Genomic DNA, 16,256 nt, shown 5'->3' with positions numbered 1-16,256 from the left:
TCATTGTAGAATGTATTTGTGTACTATGGTGACTGGCTTATAGGCCCTGCTCTGACCCTCTCACAAATCACAGCAGTTATCTAGTCGAGCAGGTAAGGTGGGCAGTATGTGCAACCAGTCCATAGCAAACAGCTGCAGCAAATAAGTAGAAACAGAAGTGCCATTGTTCTGATCTCCCCTCAGGAGTTAATGGAAGTGTTACAGCTTCATTGTGTGGACTGTTTACTGCTGGCCATGACAACAGCCACAGCTTCACAAGGTGCAGCTCCCTGCATAGGAGGCGAACTTTGGGAGATCCTGAGATTGGGATATTTATTTCATTAAAGAGCAAAAAATGGACGAAAGACACTGGTGGATAGCAAGCAAACTGCAGCAAGCACTGGACAATGGCAGCGAGGAGAGCTCTGCTGCCTTAGAAGCCTTTATTCTGGAAGATGACAACCTCCAGCTTATCAACCGGTTTCTGCAGGGTCAGTACAACTCACACTGGGAAGGGAGGTATCTGAGGGGTAGACCTGAAATATTCTGCTAGTCTAGAAAAATTGGTATTGTTATAAACCTGTACATGGAATTGGGGGTCCTTGAGGCAGCATATTAGTGGTCTGCAGAAGCTCAAAATCTACTGTGCAACATACGTATGCGCTTTCTGGCTGAGATTTATCATTCAGTTCCTCTTACTTGACATAACTGCATATATTTTGCACAAATGCTGTCATTTTCTAACCACCTTTTCTGGCTCACATGACAATATTAAAAGGCTTTAGAGGTACAAAAGCCTGGCTAAATATGTGCCCAGTTCTAACAGTTAGTTTTGTCCTGTAAAAAATGTCAAGCAATTTCTAGACTCACTAAATTCAGAAAATCAGCACATTAATGGAAACAAAATTGGTTGTATTTGTTGGAGTTTGCCGAATGAGATGTGAAAATGCTTACATGTGTCAGAAAATAGCATAGAAAATGTTGCAAACGCTTTATAAATTTAGCATATTTGAAAAAAAAATATCAAAAACCCTTTCAACTGAATGTTAGACACAAGAATACCATACAATATGACAGGAATATTGTTTTGGGTTTTTTAATTGTAATTTTTATTAATTTTCCAAGAGAAAAGGTACATGCAGTCAGGGACATGGTCATGTGATTTACTGTCCATGGTCATGTGATGAGCACACAGGTGAACAGTAGAGATGAGTGAATACTGTTCGGATCAGCCGATCCGAACAGCATGCTCCCATAGAAATGAATGGAAGCACCTGGCATGCAGACTTTGCACGCGGCCGGCCGCTTAACCCCCCGCGTGCCTGCCGCTTCCATTCATTTCTATGGGAGCGTGCTGTTCGGAACGGCTGTTCCGAACAGTGTTCACTCATCTCTAGTGAACAGCTGATTACCAGGCAGCTGTCTGCTGTGACTATAACGAGCAGCACCTGTGTGCTAATCATGTGACCATGGACTGTAAATCACATGACCATGGTCGGAGTTTTATCCACTAGAAGTAACAGAATGAATGACAGCAAGCCGAAATCAAGAAAACCGTGAGGAATTGATACAGAAAGTATATTGGAAAATTGTATATCTTTTTATTTTACAAACCATAACATTTGTCTCTCAATATTGGTCTGAAAGTGGCCAACCCCTTTAAGGGTAGATTCAAATCTATCCTGTACCTTCTGGATAGGATCTGATGCTATCATGGTATAGATATTGTTGTCCTGTAGTTCTTGGTGTATTTCTTCCAAATAATTAGATATGGTGGCACCTGTCTTCTTTGTTATGGCAGAAAAATGGACAGGAAAATGCTGATGGACACAGTTTTTGATCCAGCTCCTGCTGATATCTGGCACAAACCTTGAAGTGGCTTGCACAAGAACAGATCCCATAGAAAATGATGGTGTCCATTCTAGTTTCAGTTTCCCAGCTTCTGTGCACCACACTGTGAGAAACTGATGCTGACACTGGATTTTTGTGAACGCATCCTTATAGCCCCATTTATTAAATGGCATGGATCAGGCAGCAGCATAATGCCTCGTGAATGCATTGTATGATTTCTGTGAGCCATAGGGAAGTTTCACCCACAAAGGTAAAACTACTTGTTGGAGCCTTTGTGAATACACAAAGGGGTATTAACAAAGGTGTAGATTAAATATGTATATCTGTATCATGTCACAATGTTACATTCTGTATTGTGGGTAAGCCACCACAGTATTATGCCATTACTGGAACTCATTTATAAATATCTAAAATTAATATGGTTTACCATGGCAACCAGTCGTGTCACTGCCTTCATATTGTAACCTCCATTATGGCATTACATTGTCTGATAAAAGTCTATTCTTCTACTCAGCTGGAGGACATCAAACAATCTTTTTTTGGATAGAAGCTAGTGACAAAATAAATCCACTAACCTGGAAATTCACTGTCACCTCTAATCTCCAAAATATAGAAAGTGGGCACTTGAAGACATCTTTTCCCACATTAGTTTACTTTCTACGATTTGAGGTAAGTGCAATGATGTTACATTACACTGTTGTCTCTTAAAAAGTAAGATTAGTTAAATTACAAACTTAACACCATACAAATTTTCAGGTTTTCCCATACATATGGATATAACATTTTCTTCCTTTGGATTATTCAATATTAGTAGGTAATATTTGTTTTGGTTGGTTGATAGGGGTTTTATTTCTATGGTTTTATTTTTCCATGTGTTTCCTTTAGTTTAACATCAGAGAAAATGTTATAAAAAAAAAGAGAGGAGATGTATGAGACATAGTGCTATGATTTTTTTTTTAAATAGTCTTCCCTCTCTGTTATGGTCATTTTTTACATAGGCTGCCCAGGGTGACAGTTCATATAAGATATGTCATTGGTTTATAGGTCCACTATAGGTGGGATAGAGCATTTCAGGTTGCAGATGCGCTATCCGCAACTATCAGATATTTATTGTATGAAGTTAAACACATTCAATTTTTAAGAATTTTGTAGTGTTTTAATCTGATCACAGTTTAGTAATTTTTAGAACATCTACAATTGTAGATTTTTTTGTATAATTGTAACAGTCAGCAGCTTGTGGCCCCAATGTGTCTCACCCAACTGGTTTGACTTTGGGAAACTCTTGGCTAAGTAGCCTCCCCAGTGATCAGCCTGTAGCCTCTACACAGGGACCTGGATTTTTCTGCAGGGATACTAAGAGGTCAGTACAGAGGAGTGGTCCTGATGTTGGATACAGCCAGTACAGGGGCAAAAAACACCAGTGTGTGGTGCCAAGGTTCAGGCAAGAGAGTAGTCTAGGTATAGGCCAGAAGTTGGAGGCAAGCATAATATGGGTCAAGAACAAGCAAAAGGTCAAGGTGGGCATGACAGATGTGATGGTCAGGAACAAGGCAAATTCAGGCAGAGCTGCGATCAGCAGACAAAAATGTTGTCAGATGTTGTCCAAGGGTCAATACAGGTAAACAAGAAATGCTGCAGCACAGCAAATTACCTTTTCAGGGACTAGTAAGCTAAGATCTTTTTAAATAAATTATCCTTTAATTTACGGTAATTTTGACAGAAAGTGCTGTGAAAAAGGGCTAGTTCACACGGGGCAAAATGGTCAGGATTTTGACGCGGAATCCGTGTCAAAATCCTGCCGCCTCCCATTGAAATCAATGGAAGCTGGTCATTTCCTTTTTCCGCGAGCGGAAAAAAGAAGCAAGCTGCACTTTCTTGAGGCGGATTCCGCGGCTGATTCAGATGCCGCATCTGCCTCGCGACATCACCCTCCGGACTAGCCCTATTCATTTGGGCCTAATCCAGAGTGGAAAGCCACAACGGAATGTGTTCACACGGAACCCTGTGTGAACTAGCTCTAAAAAAAAGTAATGCAAAGATAGGCTCAAATGGATGAAAACAGAAGGCCATCCATTTCCTTAGACATCATTGTTAAAAAACGGATCCATTGCTGTCCTTTTCATGGATGGACACAGGAGTATGGTATGCTAGGTATTTGTGTCCTTCAAAAAAATGGATAGCAAGGGATCCATTATTTTTAACATTACTGTCTAAAGAAACGGAAGACCATCTGTTTAGCATCCATTTGAATCCATTTTTTTTAATCCGTTTTTATTTATTTATTTTTTTGCATCCATTAAACCGATGTAAAAAACGTCATCTGAATGGTCCCTGAATCTGCCATGACCCAGCAACAGTAACCTTTTCTTACTGAGTGCAATCTTTTTGGGGAATCCAGCCATGTCAGACACGTTGCTCAGTATTGCTCACATTGCTTATAGTTATTGATAGTCCAGGAAAGGTTAATCCATGTGTCGTAACCACATCCACTCCTAATGCTGTTTATTTTATGCAGATAAATCAGGATGTTGATGCTGGTTTGATAGAGAAAGAAATACTCTGTGGAGAGGTAAAGGAAAACCCAGTGGAAAGTCTTAGATGCTTATTAAATGACTTATACATCCCACTTCTGCATGCTCAAAAAGACTGGGGCTTCTGCAGCCAGGACAATGTTACCAGTTTTCTTACTGGCCTCAAAAAATATGTTTCATCTATTGACGAAGCAGCCACCACAACAGATTTGGAGAAACAACATATCACTGTAAGTAAAGACACTAACCAAGTAAATAATTTATATAGTTTTGGAAACATCAAAGGTTTAGGGTGTGTTCACTAGGCAGAATTGCATTAAGTCCACCACCCATTGTCTCTAATGGATTCTACTCCGTCATTTATGCAGCCATGGAATCTTTCACCATGCATATGAACGCTGTTCCAAAGGTGAGTGTGTTGCAAATCGCTCTGTAAATATAAAAGGAAATATGTTTTATGCTACAGATTTCTATGATGGATCATGCTGGAAATGCACATATAACGCTTGGCTGACTCTATACACAATAGTGTTCTTTTGACATTTTTTGTGTATTGTCTGCATAAAAACTTTTGTGGTTTACAAGATTGACAACTCTTAACAGCTACTTAAAAAACCCTGAACAAGCTCAGAACACTTAAGTCTAGTTAAAGATGTTGTCCAAGCATTTTTTTTTAATGCCCGGACAAGCAGGGGAGGTGAAGATTTTTTTTTAAAGTCGTACTCCCCTGTTCCCAATGCTCCGGTGTCCTCCTGGCGTATTCTAGTCCTTCTGCTTCCGCGTCTTTTCACAGGTCTATTCCTGAGTTCTGCTGAAGCTGCTGATTGTCCTCAGCGATCACTGTCCGTTTATGCCTGGACAACCCCTATAAGGCCAAGGCACCATGTTGCAGAATAGCAGCTTGTTTTGTTGTAGATTTTACTGCTGTTTTTTGAAGAGTGGATTTAGAAGAAGGAACAAATATAAGTGCTTGCTATATATTTCCCATTCCTGGTGAAGCCACACTTGGTTTAGGATTACAAAACTGCAACTAAATCTGCCATAAAAAAAATGGAGTTTTTTTGCAACATGGGGTCTCAGCCTAATAGGTCAAAGTCACAGAAATGTTTATTTAAAGGATTGAACTACCATGAATAGTTATAGGCTTACCTTGAGAAACATAGGAATTAAATATACAGATGTATACAGATCTATTGTATTGGCAATAATAATGACAGAGCCCAAATCAGAAATCAGCATTTTACTTTAAGGCAATTCTCATCACAACAGAGTAGGGGGTTACTAGTATTTCAGAGTCTAACCACTAAGACCCACACTTATCAGAAGATAAGGGGGAATTTAGTAACAGCACAGGCCCAACCACGGATTCATTCAGAGCAGCAACTAAACTCTCCAATTCTCCTGAGTGAACTGTGCAGTTGGACCCTCACCAATCAGTTGATACAGGAATACCCCTTCAAGAGGTGTTTATGCATACTTGCAATATGTCACTAACTACTGTGAATTATATCACGAACATCGGTAATGTGAATTGAGGAGCTGGGGGAATGTGTAAAGAAAAAGATCAAATAAAACCATATTCACCTGTCCCCGGGGTCCCGGTGTCCCCCTCCGCTGTCCAGTCTAGCAGTGCCCGGTGCTTCTTTCGGTGGATGTCCTCACCTCACGCAACTACTGAGGGCAATCAGCAGCCTAAGGAAAGGATCCAGGACATCACTCACATACGTCACATGTGATGTCTCGTGTCCTTTCCTTAGTCATGTGCAACAAGGACTTCTGCTGCATGAAGACCCCAGGAGCAGCAGTTCCGGTCCGTGGTGGAAGACATCAGAGCACTGGGGATAGGTGGGTATGTTTTGTTTTGTTTTTTTCTTTACCACTTCCCTGCACTTCTTTCTAAAAACTGTATATTCTGGACAACACCTTTAATGACAAAGACACCAGCAATATTTGAGGGTCTATTTGGGGTCTATCAAAATAAATGTACAAAATCATTTTAACCATAGTTACCTGGTACACATTTTGTATGAATTAAAGTATGTTATTACATATTTGTATATTAGTAAATATTTGTATAGTATTTGATATGAAATATTTACTCCAGATTACTGACCACTCCAATTGATCTGTAGCAAGGTCCACAGACAGGTTTTTTTTTTTTTTTTTTTTTTTTTTAATATATTATGTTTTATGTTCTAGATTTTGAAGAGACCAAAGAACATCATCAGCCCCGACTTTCTACTAAAGAGATCTACTGTTCTAGACCCAGAGATAGTTAGTGAAACTGAAACCCTTGTTTCTGAGTGGATAAAAATCATTGATCCAATTTTAATGGAAGCCATTGATGAAAGGTAATATTGTATTAATTTTGTATACAGACATATTTTACGATAATCATGCTACCTGTACTTGAAATAGATGAACATATATAGACATATAGACATATAGACATTCACTTGAAGGGTGCATTTTCATCATCAGGTTTTTTGATGTAGTTGAGATAAAGCCAAAACTTTGTGTGGATCATAAAGATATAGAAAGTATAAAGGATAGGTGCTACCTTTCTTTTATACACTCCTAGTTTGAATTTCAAAAAGCCTGATCGTGTAGATACAACTCGTAGCCTGAGGCCACACACTGGGAAATTCAGCAGTGTATTTCCCTAAATCACCTGAAATTTGGTGGTTTTGCATACCTGCCGGAATTGCTGCAGCCCTCCTACAGCTAAAAGGTTGAAAGTCACAAGTGTAACTGTAATAGGACATGTTTTATTTCTATAAAATCAGTGTCTTATTGAAATGATATGACAAGGTTAATGTCTTACTGATCACTCTGTATGTATTTCTTTCTGTCCACCTATGAAAAATTTCTGTTATTGATCACCAATCACTTTATTTCTCTATACTATTCTGTTACTGATCACCAATCACTCTATATTTCTCTATACTATTCTGTTAGTGATCAGTTGCTAAACATTCCTTCAAATTCCTGTACCATAAATAAAAATAATACATAATACAGTCCTATGAAAAAGTTTGGGCACCCCTATTAATCTTAATCATTTTTTGTTCTAAATATTTTGGTGTTTGCAACAGCCATTTCAGTTTGATATATCTAATAACTGATGGACACAGTAATATTTCAGGATTGAAATGAGGTTTATTGTACTAACAGAAAATGTGCAATATGCATTAAACCAAAATTTGACCGGTGCAAAAGTATGGGCACCCTTATCATTTTATTGATTTGAATTCCCCTAACTACTTTTTACTGACTTACTGAAGCACAAAATTGGTTTTGTAACCTCAGTGAGCTTTGAACTTCATAGCCAGATGTATCCAATCATAAGAAAAGGTATTTAAGGTGGCCAATTGCAAGTTGATCTCCTATTTGAATCTCCTCTGAAGAGTGGCATCATGGGCTACTCAAAACAACTCTCAAATGATCTGAAAACAAAGATTGTTCAACATAGTTGTTCAGGGGAAGGATACAAAAAGTTGTCTCAGAGATTTAACCTGTCAGTTTCCACTGTGAGGAACATAGTAAGGAAATGGAAGACCACAGGGACAGTTCTTGTTAAGCCCAGAAGTGGCAGGCCAAGAAAAATATCAGAAAGGCAGAGAAGAAGAATGGTGAGAACAGTCAAGGACAATCCACAGACCACCTCCAAAGAGCTGCAGCATCATCTTGCTGCAGATGGTGTCACTGTGCATCGGTCAACTATACAGCGCACTTTGCACAAATAGAAGCTGTATGGGAGAGTGATGAGAAAGAAGCCGTTTCTGCACGTACGCCACAAATAGAGTTGCCTGAGGTATGAAAAAGCACATTTGGACAAGGCAGCTTCATTTTGGAAACAAAAATTGAGTTGTTTGGTTATAAAAAAAGGCGTTATGCATGGCGTCCAAAAAGAAACAGCATTCCAAGAAAAACACATGCTACCCACTGTAAAATTTGGTGGAGGTTCCATCATGCTTTGGGGCTGTGTGGCCAATGCCGGCACCGGGAATCTTGTTAAAGTTGAGAGTCGCATGGATTCCACTCAGTATCAGCAGATTCTTGAGAATAATGTTCAAGAATCAGTGACGAAGTTGAAGTTACGCCGGGGATGGATATTTCAGCAAGACAATGATCCAAAACACCGCTCCAAATCCTCAGGCATTCATGCAGAGGAACAATTACAATGTTCTGGAATGGCCATCCCAGTCCCCAGACCTGAATATCATTGAACATCTGTGGGATGATTTGAAGCGGGCTGTCCATGCTCGGCGACCATCAAACTTAACTGAACTTGAATTGTTTGTCCAAAATACCTTTATCCAGGATCCAGGAACTGATTAAAAGCTACAGGAAGCGACTAGAGGCTGTTATCTTTGCAAAAGGAGGATCTACTAAATATTAATGTCACTTTTCTGTTGAGGTGCCCATACTTTTGCACCGGTCAAATTTTGGTTTAATGCATATTGCACATTTTCTGTTAGTACAATAAACCTCATTTCAATCCTGAAATATTACTGTGCCCATCAGTTATTAGATATATCAAACTGAAATGGCTGTTATAAACACCAAAATATTTAGAACTAAAAATGATTAAGATTAATAGGGGTGCCCAAACTTTTTCATAGGACTGTAATTTTATTTGTATAGCGCCAACATATTCCGCAGCGCTGTACAATTTGTAGCGTTCAAATACAGACAGAAAGATGCATTACAAAGGAAGTCATTTCACACAATGGGACTGAGGGCCCTACTCGCAAGAGCTTACAATCTATGAGGTAGAGGGGGTGCAGGAACCTCCTCCCCAAAGGTACTATAAAAACTCTATGAGCTATTGTCTTAGCTTCAGCTGGGACCTTGTATAGGTGCCCAGCACCCTTTGGATGTTATGGGTATTGTGAGGGTGTGAGTGCTCTGGAGAGCGACCGAAAACAGGGTTGAAAAGGACCTTGACCACAACCATACCTGGGACAAAACTCCAGAGACAGTGCTGCTGGTGACGTGCAGGGAGCAGGTGGTCCATGGACCAGTGGGAGACAGACAGGTGGTCTGTCTCAAGAGGACTGGGTTCCAAGTTGAAGCTCAGTAGAAGCCAGATTGCTAAGCAAAAACCCCAGTAAAACTTCTTGCCTTCAGAAGGTAGTCATGGTACAAGACGTGAGGTATTGCCCTGTTTGTGGGCTGGGCTGTTTTGTTATTTTTATTCCTGTTATAAGCTGAATAAAGACATTTCTTTCGGATTGCCATTACCTGCTCTGCTGTTTATTTGGCACCCAGCACCACCAACATCTCTGTTAAATCCAGGAAACCACTACCTTTGATGCTAAACTACCCCCAATTGTCACAGTGTATATCAGTGCATGATATACAATGGGGTTCTCCATCCTGTGAACATATGTGTCATTTGTAACCACAGCTAAGTATGACCTCTTTTCATTTATTAAACACTTTTTATTTTATTACATTTTGACGTGTTTATAGTCATTCTTTGGCCATCTTTGAATTAACTTGTAAAAAATAACCTGTTTGTTTACAGAAACCTGCAGAAATAATTGACATGCTGCAGTTACTGCCTGTGAGTTCCTAGCCTTAAAGGAATTTTCAGCCATTGTTTTCAATACATAATATATGGCCAAGACCTAGTGCTGAATCCATAACCAACATATTAGTGTCGGCACGATTTACCATCTCTGAAGTTTATTTTAAGAATACCTCTGTAAATATTATTAACATTCACTAAAGAAAGTAGAATTGCTAACCTCAACATACTGTGCAATAGAGTTATTGAATTTGCAGACATGTGTTTTATCTTTTCCAGGGTGCTAGATATTACCACAACTCCCCTGGCTGAACTTGAGCGTTGGCAACACAGACAAAAAATACTGGGTCTAACAACTGAACAATTACGAGGAAAAGAGTGTAAATCTGTCATTGGTATTATGATTTCTTCAAAATCGCGTCTGCTAAAGAGATGGAAAGCCGTTGATATCAGGTTAGGACATTTTTCTATAGGACAGTGACATGGAAAGTACAGGTGACCACTGAGAGGTTCCATATGTGATTCTCTAGCTTTATCTGTAAAGATCTAATACCTAACATAAAGCAGTTTAATATAACTGTAGTAAAATGCATCTGTTTGTTTTTCAGTATAACAGAGGCAGTGAATGCTACTAAGGATCGTGTTAAGTACTTAGAAGCGCTTCATCGTTATTTTGATGCCTTGAACACAAACATTAACCCGGAAAATGTAATAAACAATATTATACCAAGTTTCTTCAACAGCATCCAACAAATGGAGATGCTGTCCTGTCATTTCTCAAAGAATGGATATTTGGGACTACTGCTCACTAAGGTGCTAACTGATAACGTTGTCCCTGTATTATGGCATTCATTTGAACCATACCACAACAAAAATTCGAGGAACACAAAAAATTAGGTAAAAGTATCAAATATATTTATTGAATAATAAAGATAAAACACATAGACAGACATATAACACACAATGGAGGGCAACACAGGGGGGTCCACCTGTAAAAAAAAACCTGTGTGACGCTAGGTTCACACCTGCGTTCAGGGTCTCCATTCTATGGTTTCCGTCTTCTGCATGCCAGCAGACGGAAACCATAGACCGGGTCCGGCCGTGAGCGGCGGTGAGCGTTTTATGCTCTCCGCCGCGAAACCGGATTTTTTTATCCGGACACAGAGTACTGCATGTCCGACTCTGTGTCCGGATTATAAAACCCGGTTTCGCGGCGGAGAGCGCAAAACGCTCACTGCCGCTCACGGCCGGACAGCTTTCTCACCCATTCATTTGAATGGGTGAGAGAGACTCCTGCAGGTTTCCGTCTCCTGCCTCTGTTTTAGGCAGGAAACGGAAACCTCAAGTACGGAGTGCCGGCGCAGATGTGAACGAGCCCTTATATGTCTATGTGTTTTATCTTTATTATTCAATAAATATATTTGATACTTTTACCTAATTTTTTGTGTTCCTCGAATTTTTGTTGTGGTATAGTTATATTGGTTTTTGGGGGAACATATTTGTTATTGATGGATACATTTGGTTGGATATGATTCATTTGAACCATTCAATATAATGCTTTCAATGAATTGCAATCTTCTGACTATATTATAGTTTAGCTTATTGTTTTGTATTATTTTTCTGATGTATGTGCCATCAACTGATGAGTTCAGTCAGATTGTCCACCTATATCTATTTTTTTTTAATCAAATCTGATTCATAAGGAAGTAAGAGACGCAGGAAATGTGTTGAAAACTCTTTGTACTGTTTCTAAGTTGACAAGTAGCTATAAGATGTGTTAAAGGGGTTATATCATGAGAACTATTTATCCTCTGTCCATAACATAGAAGGTAAATTGCTGTTTGGAGGGCATCCAACCATTGTGACCCCATCAATGATAAAAATGGGCAGTTTACTCCCATTTAAAAGGTAGTGGTAGACACAGATGCTCCCCACTCAATTCTTTTTAATTGGAGCACCGGAGACAGCTAGCGCTCCCACAGAAATGAATGGACCTGCAGCACATTCCCATCCACTGCTACCTTCTCAATGGTAGTAAAGCACCCCCATTCTCAGGATCAATTGAGGTCCCTCTGAGACGTCCATTAAACAGCAATTTGCCCCTTGGATAGAGGGTAAATAATTTTTTTAGCATACCCTTTTATGAATTCCAGAGTAAGTGATTGCATTATTATGTTCCTCAGCCAGTTCTCCAGTGTTGAAAATACTTTTCTAACCAGAAGAGTGTGTTGACTTTAATAGCATGCAAAGTTTGGGTCCACAACCTTGTTATAATGTGTAAGGAGAGATATGTAATTGCTCTATAAACTATGTAGTATGCCCATCACAGTAAAAATTAGAAATAGCTTCCATGCATATTCAAGATATACACTGGGAAAGGTCTTGGCACTTAAATTAATCCCATCCCATGTTGCGCATCTTCCTGTATAGTTAATGCCCAGCACTATAATAATATGGTGCTATAATGTCGCAGATACATGAGCTGTGCCTGCGGCATTACATTCGGCACTCTGTTGTTTTACACAGTTGAGGTCCGGGTCTAGTCACTGGAGTTGGAAGATTCTTCATCACCAGCAGATTAATTGATCATGGCATGTAGGGAGTCTGGGGGCAAGAGCAATGGCCTTCTATCTGCCTATGCACATTACACATAGGGAACCAGTGGGAATCAGATATCTCAGGTTAAAAGGAAAACCCTGCTTCCCCTGGAACCTGAGGATCAGGGAAAGATGAGAGAGGGTTTTTTTTTAATGTTTGTGGCCCCTTCAGCAGCAATGCTAAACAATAAATTTGATTTATATACCCTAGTTCACCCAATGGAAACTAAGGCCAAATACACACCAGATAAAATTTTGTTGATTTACAGTTGCAGCAAATTGACTTGCACTTGAGATTTTAGTCTTATAGTATGTCAGTTATTGTTGCAGATTCAACCCATGGCTTTCAACATTTGTGCTGCAAAGTTTGAAAGCTCGGACAACCCACAGTAAAATCTCAGGTGGTTGTAGCCACAGCGATTGGATTCAAAGCTAGGGCTCCAGTGCTATAAGGCATCAATGCTAACCACTGAGCCAAAGAGCCTCCATTGGGTGGGATGTGTTGAGGATATACTTTTTTTGCTATATAAGATAGCACGGCATACATTTGTTTTTTATGTGGACTCCTTAGTGACATCTATTTTATATGGCCATTTAATGTTTCTGCCAAGAACAGACCCAGTGTGTATCATTTGTAGATATGAAAGCCACCAATAAACCAATTTAATATAAATATATGAAGAATATTTTCACTATTAGAAACTATTTACTACCACACCCCATTGATTTAATTGATAATAGAGTCCAATGTTGTGTTGTTTGTCTGCAACAATTCATCCCATCAAATGTAACAGAAATACCAGAGTCATTAAAGGCAGCATAAGCGTTGTATTTTTAACAGATCACCCCTATGGGGTACACTGTTTGAAATTCTTGTCACTATGGGTACTTGGTTTGAAAAGGTTGAGAAGTACTGCTATAGACTATTATATTCTCATCATCAAAAGCATGGGAACCGAGGTACAGCAATATGTGATAATATAACACGTTAAACTCCTTGCTTTTGGTGTCTAGGTATCAAATCAGTTGGCTTTAAATTGCAAGTCTTTCCTAAAAGAAATAATTTCAATAGAAGATTCGAAGGATCAACTTTGGGATATTGTAAAGGAACACATCATGAAAGATAAAAAGGAAATATCAGTGAATAGTTTTGAAGACGAAAGAATCCTTAAAAAAAAGAAATACAAAGTAAAGATGGTAAAAAGTGATGGTGGTTTTTATGAACGGTAAGATAGAGAGAAGAAAACAAATATATTTGCAAATATTAGACACAGCGTTCAGTTGCAGTAAGGTCCTGTGCACATGGCAGAAAAGTAAGATGAAATTCCTCTTCCTTTTCCACCGCCAGCTTTCCCGTGTGAACTGACCCTAAGGATAAGCATATTTGTCCTTAGACCTTCCATTTGTAGTGAGGGACAATCCCATACTTCTATAATAGGATAGCAATCACACATAGTAAACAGATTCTCTGCTCAAGGAGGCCTTTACACCATACACTCTAAATGCACCAACTTTATCAAATCGGCTCATACAGGATGATATATTTGTTGCGTCTTTAGACACATTTGTCTAACTTTACATCATCTATAGGTTACTTAGTTTGCACCAAAATTTTGACTCAGATTGTTGCTTGTTAAGCTATGATCCTTTCCAGCTATGCTATGGTCAAAATGAAGTCAGAATACTGGTACATTTAGCTTAGTAATTCATCCCCGCTGTGTTAAGTTGAAGAAAGCTGAGGAGCACTTAGAAATGTCTTCTTTGCAGTGATGGTTTCCTAGTCTTTGTAAGCCTAACAGAAGTTTGAATTTCGTATTCTGAAACTATACTTCATAGTTATGTGAACACATATATTTCCCATATATTATATAGATAGATAGTTAAGATCATAGTAAGAAGGGTTTGATGTAAGGTTTTAGGACCCATTCAGAGAGATATCACATTATGAAGTCAAACTAATATTTTGATAAGATGCGAACAGGAAAATGTGTTCACATTTGTTCAATTCAAACAATTCAGAATACATTTCAATAGTCCATGTTGCGATTGTCAGATTATCACATTTGGTAAGTTCAGTTATTTTGCTCATCTAAGTGCAGCCCGTATTAACAGATGCTAAGCACTTGAATTGGAGAAGGGAGTGAAAAGTTCTCTTTAAGCACCGACATCAAATTTCCAGGCATGCTGTTTACTTGGGTTCTGAGACTTGTCCAGCTCTGTCCTAGGTACTTACTGTATCATCAATGACGTGTCTTATTTTCATGCAGAATTCAAGCCTGCTTGGTGATCTACACATGCTTCCAAGAAGAAGTACAACATTTACGTGAATGGTTATCAGGGGCACATGGACTTCAGAGATACTCATCTCTAAGTTCTGTATCTACTGCACCTGGGAAATTGTCCTCTTCGCTAACTTTGAAAACGAATAAAACGAATACGAGGTTGACGTTGTCAGTGCCATCCAGCATTGGTATGTAAATGTGTAAATCTTATTTTTTCTTATTGTATATAGCACGGTTTCTTCTTGGCAGGAGGAGGCATCCATATATAGATGTAAGCAAATGCAATTCTGGAGCTAGGTAGTCTCATCACCAGATGCAGGGAAATCTATGCCATGGATACCAACATTTCAGAAAATGGTGCAATTTAATCTTGAGGAGTCTTGGTACTTGTCTCCCCACCATTACATTCTGCCCACCAAAATACATTCTGCTAATTTCACTCGGCATGCATACCTTGCACATACCAATGTGGGATGTTCAATAGAGGTGCAGGAGGACCATTAAGACACTGGAATCAAGACACCTACATAAGTCCAGCTCCTCAATCAAATGATAGTAGCCGGCTATATAGTCATTGCCGTAACTGTTGGAACTCCTGAAATTTGTCCAGAAAATGGAGTATTTCTCCCAGAAAATTATTGAATTTACACATGTTTTGTTCAATACATGTTTATTTTGTTATGTATGTATTGGAACAACACAAAAAAAACTAAGAAAAAAATCCAAAAATTATATAATTTCACAAAGAAATCCAAATATGTGGAGGACAAAATTTCTGCCACCCTCAACTTACTATTTGGCTGCACACCCTTTAGAAAAATATCTGAGATCAATCGATTCCTATAGCCATCAACAAGCTTCTTACACCTCTCAACAGGGATTTTGCCATCTGTTCCATACTGCTCTGTACTATTACAGCAGATGTTGGGAAGGGGTTTATAAAATATCACATTATCATGCTGACGCAAGCAGACACCATAACACATAGTAGTTTTTTAGAAAGTCTGCATAAATGAGTTGTCTAAAATGGCAAAAATGTGCTATTTTATTTTTCAATATTTATTGTATAATGTACGTTATTGATACCATTGATACCAGCAATCTGACAGAGTTAGACATACAATCTGTAGTTGTGCCACTTTCTATGTACTTTGATTAAAATAACATTTGTGTTCTTCTTCTATACTCTGATCCTTTCTAATCTATGGAGTGTTATTCCCTTCTGGAGTTTGCTTTGTGATTGTGTGAATCTAAATGCCAAGTAAAGAGTCTGTATTTGTATAGTGCCCCGGAATAATGAAAAATAAGAGAACAATAGAAATCAAACAAACCACTGACCAGAATGTGACAAGAAAATGCTCCACTTATTGTATCGCAGTAGGACAAGCCTAGAGAGATGACATTCCATTCTAATGAGTTCACTACTTCGTGATGTACAAGATATACAAAGGGCTTAAAGCAGACTTCCAATTCTAAAACA

The 16,256-nt window shown here is 38.8% G+C and overlaps 1 protein-coding gene across 1 annotated transcript in view; it reads left to right on the top strand.

Moving 5' to 3' along the window:
• The first annotated feature begins 334 nt into the window (after positions 1–334).
• LOC142197756 (uncharacterized) overlaps positions 335–16,256 on the top strand; it is a 234,218-nt gene continuing 218,296 nt past the window's right edge. The window contains exons 1-8 of the mRNA XM_075268284.1: positions 335–470; positions 2,345–2,499; positions 4,346–4,591; positions 6,561–6,712; positions 10,177–10,350; positions 10,506–10,710; positions 13,509–13,720; positions 14,762–14,964. Of these exons, the coding sequence (XP_075124385.1) occupies positions 335–470; positions 2,345–2,499; positions 4,346–4,591; positions 6,561–6,712; positions 10,177–10,350; positions 10,506–10,710; positions 13,509–13,720; positions 14,762–14,964 (1,483 nt within the window). The remainder of the gene's footprint in view (positions 471–2,344; positions 2,500–4,345; positions 4,592–6,560; positions 6,713–10,176; positions 10,351–10,505; positions 10,711–13,508; positions 13,721–14,761; positions 14,965–16,256) is intronic.

Source organism: Leptodactylus fuscus, chromosome 3, assembly GCF_031893055.1.
Source record: "Leptodactylus fuscus isolate aLepFus1 chromosome 3, aLepFus1.hap2, whole genome shotgun sequence".
Lineage (NCBI taxonomy): Eukaryota > Metazoa > Chordata > Amphibia > Anura > Leptodactylidae > Leptodactylus > Leptodactylus fuscus.
This window is presented reverse-complemented; position numbering and strand designations above follow the sequence as displayed.